The sequence below is a fragment of the Acipenser ruthenus genome, chromosome 1, assembly GCF_902713425.1.
Source record: "Acipenser ruthenus chromosome 1, fAciRut3.2 maternal haplotype, whole genome shotgun sequence".
In the NCBI taxonomy this organism is placed as follows: domain Eukaryota; kingdom Metazoa; phylum Chordata; class Actinopteri; order Acipenseriformes; family Acipenseridae; genus Acipenser; species Acipenser ruthenus.
The window spans coordinates 63762002-63768654 of NC_081189.1; the positions used below are offsets into that span (position 1 = coordinate 63762002).

At 38.8% G+C, this 6653-nt stretch overlaps 1 protein-coding gene across 1 annotated transcript; it reads right to left on the reverse strand.

The window, feature by feature from the left end:
• Positions 1–1066: 1066 nt before the first annotated feature.
• Positions 1067–5921, reverse strand: LOC117420987 (inhibitor of growth protein 2-like). Its single transcript, XM_034034815.3, has 2 exons — positions 5616–5921; positions 1067–2454 (listed from the first exon to the last, which is right to left on the reverse strand). Exons 1-2 carry the CDS (start codon positions 5752–5754, stop codon positions 1769–1771), a joined length of 825 nt encoding a protein of 274 aa, XP_033890706.3. The 5' UTR covers positions 5755–5921; the 3' UTR covers positions 1067–1768.
• Between the last annotated feature and the right edge of the window lie 732 nt (positions 5922–6653).

A 6653-nucleotide genomic window follows, 5' to 3' on the forward strand; every position in this document is an offset into this window, starting at 1 on the left:
TGGACATCTAGCATGTCCAGAATGTCACTGTGGTCGTGTGTTTTCAGTATTGCTACACAAGGCAGCAACCCCAGTTAGTGGCATTTTAGACGAACTGATTTTAGCATATGGTGATGCTGCTGTTGATCACTTACAAAAAATAATCTGATGATGTTTTTTTTAAGGATATTTTCAATAACCGTTCTACTGTATATAAGCTTCTAATGCACTCCAACTACTAACCGAGTCTGATGAGATTACAACAGTGTGATTTAGAAAATATCCCGCCCTTGTTGTGACAGTCAATGCTGATTGGTCCATTGTCAGTTGTGTTCAAAAGCAATGTAAAAAGGTGCAGAGCACGGCCCACACAGCTCATATTTACAAAACCAGCAGGATTTATCATTGCACCTGCAGGTGCACCACACCCCCAGCACTGCTAGTTCCCACGTCCCTGGATTCAAATGGGTTTCAACAGGAACTTATGCCGTCAGACTAACAGTATTTGCTTTAAATTGCCACATTTGATTGAAAACATTAAACAAAAATAGAAAGATACATGTACTTGTCTGTTTCCGAGTGGAATTATCTTTTTACTAAAGCAGTCTGAATGATCTGTATTAGCCTTGTACAGTACACCGATCTGTGTTTGAAGAGTCACGGGACACAGAGCTAACAATTCTCTTATACGGACTGACACACACGTTACATAAGTATTAGATTTTTTAAATGGCAATTGGTGAACATAAAATTGGCCAGCACATTTGTACATATTTCAGTCCTGTAATTCAGAGAAAAGTAATATGAAAGAACAAAAAGTCATAGAAATGCAATGGATTACTGCAATCTTTAAGAACTTGAACTCCCAGAAGCCCCATGATTTAGCTCGCCTATCACTGCTTTGCCCGCAACTCATGTGTTTTCAATGTCTTTTGTGTGCTTTCATGTGACCGCTTGAAGTAAAAAAAATAAATGAGGGCAGGCAAACTTGGAATTTACCAACATTCTGTGCAAGAAGTGTCATATTTGAATCAGTAAAGCCAGACAAGGTTAGCTGGTTTAAATATTACTTCTGAAATAAATAAAATAGGTATCACTGGCACAGTTTTATTCAAATACTGCAAAAAGTAACAATTAAATTAGTAAATACCAAACAATATAATAAAACAGTGACATTTGCCTTGGAAGACATTAAAAATGGCCAATGGTTTGTTTTACAACTTTACAAAAAGTACAGCATTGTCTTTTGAGCATGATCTATAAATACTGTGAATGCAAGCTAGTTTGTAACCTTGTGTCTTGTTCCAACAATGTGCCATCCATCAATAATTAAGTATACAAACAAGTAAACACTGTGTAGTTACTTCTGTTCTACCCATACAGATGTTCAACTACTGCCTCTTCATGAAGTTTATAAAGTTTTAAACAAAATGTGAATCCGACTAAACAAAAAGTTCCTACTGTACAAAGTAATGGCAGTATTTCTTTATTTTTAAATATATCTCCTTTTGTAATCTCCAGGTTAAATTGAGAGGTTTTCTTTCTGTCTGTGCTATGACGCATTGTTCTTTCTGTTGCAAGACCACCCTGTTATAACTTGTATTCTTCTTTTGGTTAAGTGCAGCAACAGACAAAATCACAAGACTTAAAAGTACGGCACCGTTAATATTTAATTAATACTATAGATTAAAAAGTATTGCATAGTGATATGCATCAGTTCTAAAAGATTGTTTCATATGCAAAGAAAATGTAACTATACAAAAAAAAAAAAAAGTGTTGATGGAAGTTACTACCTCGACCGTCTATCTTTTTTAGTTTTCTCAATGCTTTTGTCCATTGTCTTTTCGCTATCCCCTCTGCATTTGGGACAGTACCACTTTCCCTTTGGCTTATAGGTGAGTCCAACACATGAGAAATGAAACCACTCGATGGGGCACTGTTCATTGTCACACCCTATCATTTCACCGTAAGACACTTGGTTGCACAGGCAGTAAGTGGGCTCGTTGGGATCGATGGCAAACTCGACAGGAGAGACCTCTCGTTCTTGCTTGGCTTTTGATCGCTTTTTCTTCTTGGCTGATTTAGATTTCTTCTCCTTGGGTGGCTGCTCCTCACCAGCCTCCTCCACCACCACCACCCCGTTGGCGATGTGGCACGATTCACGGCTTTCGCTGTTGCGCTGCCGGCGGATTCGTCTGGTTGAAGGCCTCTCCGGCAGCACGGCCTCTGGTTTCGCTTTCTCCACAGGCTTTTCGACCTCTTGTGGCTCTTGGAAACATTGTGAATGGGCCTCCATCTGCCTGGCCCGGTTCTCCACCAGTTCCATCATCTGAGTGACCACATGGAGCTTCTCATCTCCCAACTCCTGGCTGCTGATCAGCGCTCGCTGGAGATGATTCTGCAGCCTCTTCCTCTGACTCAGGTCAGTCTCTTTTTTATACTTCTCGTAGACATCATCAACTTCTGTTAAAACTTCTGCAAAAAATAAAAAAATATGGAAGTGTACAACATCGTTTCAAAGTGATGTACAATTTTACACAGAACTAAATTATGACCTGCACTGTAATTTTATAAGAATATGAAGGCCCCAACACCTTGCATGGTACTTCACGTTATTACTCCAAGAAAGACACATGCTATACATGTCTTATAGAAAATCAGGAGTGGTTATAAAACAAACAAACAAAAAAAAAGCCACCTCCCCAACTGCTGGGCATTAACGTTAAACCTGTGATATGGTTAGGGTTCTGAACGAATTACAGAACATGTGTTGGAACTAGGGCTGTATTGAAGGTTCGAAGGTTCAAAGGTTTGTTCGCTAGCCAGGAATTCGAAGAATGTTTTAAACCTTCGAAGGTTTGTCAGACGCCATTCATGCACTGTGTGTGTGTTTTTGCTTCTGTTAACAGAAATCCTTTGACAATGTGTGAATACTGTAAATCAAACATTAAATGTCTCTCGCATGCAAAATTCGAGCTTTATTTGTATAATGCATATTACTTAAACAAAAGTTGTTGTATTAAAATCCACTACCAAATCACAGCAACTCTATGGTGCCGCTGCCATGTATGCAGCAGGGTATAGTATCCAAAGCACTGTGGGGTCCCTATAGCGATGTAGTGCTTCAGTAAAATATGTACTGAATATCCAATGTACAAGGGAAAGTGCTGTGGTAGAATATGTTTGAAACATACAAAATATACGCTAACACTAATAATTTTAATTCCGAAAACTGAGCACTGTCCATCCCTCCCCCCTCCAGCTCATGTTAACCAGAGGCAATTTTTTTCATTCAACATCTCAATAGCAAAGTACTGTACAGCGTAAGCTGTATTGAAAGAAATGTCTCGAAACCCCTCTGCTGTTTAGGATTTTTTTTTGTTAAATGCCCAGACGACCAAAAAAAAAAAAAGAAAAAAAAGATGAATGCAAACAGTGCAAGCAACTGCTGATGTATCATGGAGGCACATGCAATCTCTGGGGTCACTTTACAATCGTAAGTTCATATTATTATTATTATTATTATTATTATTATTAATATGAGTGTGACTGATAACCTGCTTGAAATGGGGGGAGGGGGGAGGGGGGGAGGGGGGGAGGGTTAGGTCGGCCACGGTGTCCTCAGTTCACCGCGCATCAGCGACCCCTGTAGTCCGGCCGGGTGCCTGCGGGCTTGCCTGTAAACTGCCCGAGAGCTGCGTTGTCCTCCGACACTGTAGCTCTTGGGTGGCTGCATGGTAAGCCTGCAGTGTGAAAAAAAGTGGTCGGCTGACGGCACACGCTTCGAAGGACAGTGTGTGTTCATCTTCGCCCTCCCGATTCAGCGCAGGGGTGGTAGTGGTGAGCTGAGATTGAAAAAAAAACAACTGGCCATTCTAAATTGAGAGAAAATAATAATAAAAAAAAAACAACAAAAAAAAAAAAAACGAGAGTGACCTGTATCTGAGTGTTTTACATCCCAGTGCTGACTAATTAATCTATAAAAATACATTTACGTTTTGGCATTTTTACTTATTATACTCACTGCGTCAGTATGGATCTATTTATTGACGTTTGTGTGGTTTAACCTGGTGGATTCGAATGCTTGCATTGCAACCTCTCGCTGCTCTGCAGCTACGACATTGCCGTATATTAGATATAATTGTAGATTCATATTGCTCACTGAGCAATAATGTCTGTCTGTGTTAATCACTTTATAAAATGAATGTTCTTCATTACCCACTGCAGGTGCCTAAACTAAGTTATACAGGCAGCGTTTGTTTACGTTATTTTGACAAAATGTAGTGGCTGAAAACCGTGACAAAGATTTTGAGAAACGTCGTTACACCGGGACCTTTGATGAAAAAACAGGACTGTCCCGGCTAAACCGGGACGTCTGGTCACCATAACGTTACTGTATGGAAGTAAAGTTATCGTCCTATCGTAAACTGGTTTCAGGACTTTACATGTATTTTATTTTTATTTATTGCAGACAATTGCATTTTCTAGGCTACTTTTGATAATCACAAAAATATACAATTGCCTACTGTACGTTCGAGTAGAGAAAAAAAACACATGGTGGCTTGTATTAAGAACAAACCGTGTCGTTTAAATGCATAGAATGCGATATAAAATATGACAACAGAAAAGCAACCAGTTTATATATTTTTATTATTAGGAAGACAATGAACAGAATGCGCAATCCATACTAATCTCTACAGACAGTGAGCTCTTCAAAAACCCACTTCCGTATTCAAGGCGTTTTGTCAACATCCAGGAAGTGACGACAAATTCTCTTGATTTGTGAGTAAATTAATTCAAATATGTTTAAAAGCAAAACAATAACAATTTAAAAAAGATTGTAAAAAGCAGGCTGCCTTTGTGTCGCTTATGAAATGCACTCTAAACCGAACGACATCATTACACTCAAGGGGACAAAACTTATTCTCGTAGACTCGTAGCACTTCAAAAAACAGAATCACTCCCCGAGACAAGAAACCAAACAGCAAAAGTAAATACTGCTTAGTCTAATGACCGAGTTCTGTGAATTTCTGCATGAATGTTTTGCGGCTGAATTGCTAACCGGTAGGCTATGTTTTACCTCCCTAAGCCTGGATTCCTGAAGCAGACTTAGTCTCCCCAAGATCCCAGTAAAATAGACCAGCACACCGCCTTCCCACAACACGTCTAGCTAGTAGTACAGTAGTCGTGGTAGTAAACCTAAAAACACAGAATGCATAACAAGTTTTTAATTTAAAAGTAGAATATTTTGATTTAAAACAAACAGTAATCGATCCCAATTAAGTATTCTGAAGAAGCATTTTCTATTTATTTAGCGATTTTCTTTTTTACTTGCCAAAATGGCTGATCATAGCCTCTTCCACTTTAGAAAGCACCTCATTTTAAATCGCACAAACGAGTCGCGTTTTCAAACGCTATGTATATTGCTACCTTACATTTTTAAAAACGAGTTTACACAAAGGCTTACGTTGCAGTTTGTCACAGAAAAAAACAATGACCCTTTCCAAGGATCTAGACTACAGATCGTACTATGCCTGTAACGCATTACAAAAAAAAAACACAAAGCACACAACACCACCACTAAAATATAGCAAGCCAGTCGATTCGAACACAATCTCTTTTTAACTGGCACTTACCTTGATACTTTGTATCGATCTCTCGTAGCAAAGACACATTCCTCTGTATGTCCAACGGGAGAGACTCCACACATTCGAGATAATCTTCCACATAACTGACCACCTGACTCTTTTCTACATTTGGATAATTCCCTAACATGTTTATAGTAATGCATCAAGCACAAAAAAATGTAGAAAAAAGAAGCAAATACTTAACAAAAAAACATCGGAAAATGATACTGTACAATTGCCTCTATGCAGCTCAATCGCTTGACTAACTGCAATTCACTTCAAACAAAACTATATTTTCTGCGCATGCGCTGGGATATGCCTTATAAGGCAATGCACCGCGTTTTTACATTTTCCCGCAGCTTCTCCGACAGGGGGTTGGGCTGTCCTCACTCGGGTTAAAGTTCAGAGATGCCACGCTGTTAAAAGGAAAGTAAACGCCTACTTGTGTTTGTAAAATGTATTGGGCGTACTTTTCACACTACTTCCCTTTAGAACTGTTGGATATGTAATGCAATTTAGAAGTGAAAACGTGTTTTTTTTTATATTGTTATGAATTAAACCGTTCACAACTATGACTAAGGAGTCGTAATATAACAGAAATGAGAAGCTGACGCAAAAGTTGGAAGCACCTCTTACCAAACTTAGAAGTTCCTAGTCATAAATGGCTTGCTTTTTACATACATAAAAACGAAGTGCATCCACTATACTAGATTGCTAGAATTCTGAAAACAAACCAATATTTGTTTACAAAAAATGTACATATTTCAGTGCAAGTGAAATACGACAATTAAAGGCTGAATATCATTTTTTTTCTGTAGATATTATCTTAACCCTTAAAAGAGTACTGAAATACTAACGCTGTAATAGGTTTGATGCAGTTTAATATGTCAAAATGCCTCTGTGCATTGCCATTAAGTAATAAAAATGACATTCTGGGAGTGAGCCCCGTTCTGTTGATGTATTTGGAATAATCGTACGTCACCTGCGTTACTGCGTTACATTGACGGATCCCTCTCTGTTCTCACCCGCTCGGTCCCAAAGACTTCT

Bases quoted from the DNA above. Each gene is read 5' to 3' on its own strand.
- LOC117420987 (XM_034034815.3), bottom strand. From the start codon at position 5,754: ATGTTAGGGAATTATCCAAATGTAGAAAAGAGTCAGGTGGTCAGTTAT. The intron at 2,455-5,615 runs GTAAGTGCCAGT...TATTTTTTGCAG, and splicing joins GATCGATACAAAGTATCAAG to AAGTTTTAACAGAAGTTGAT.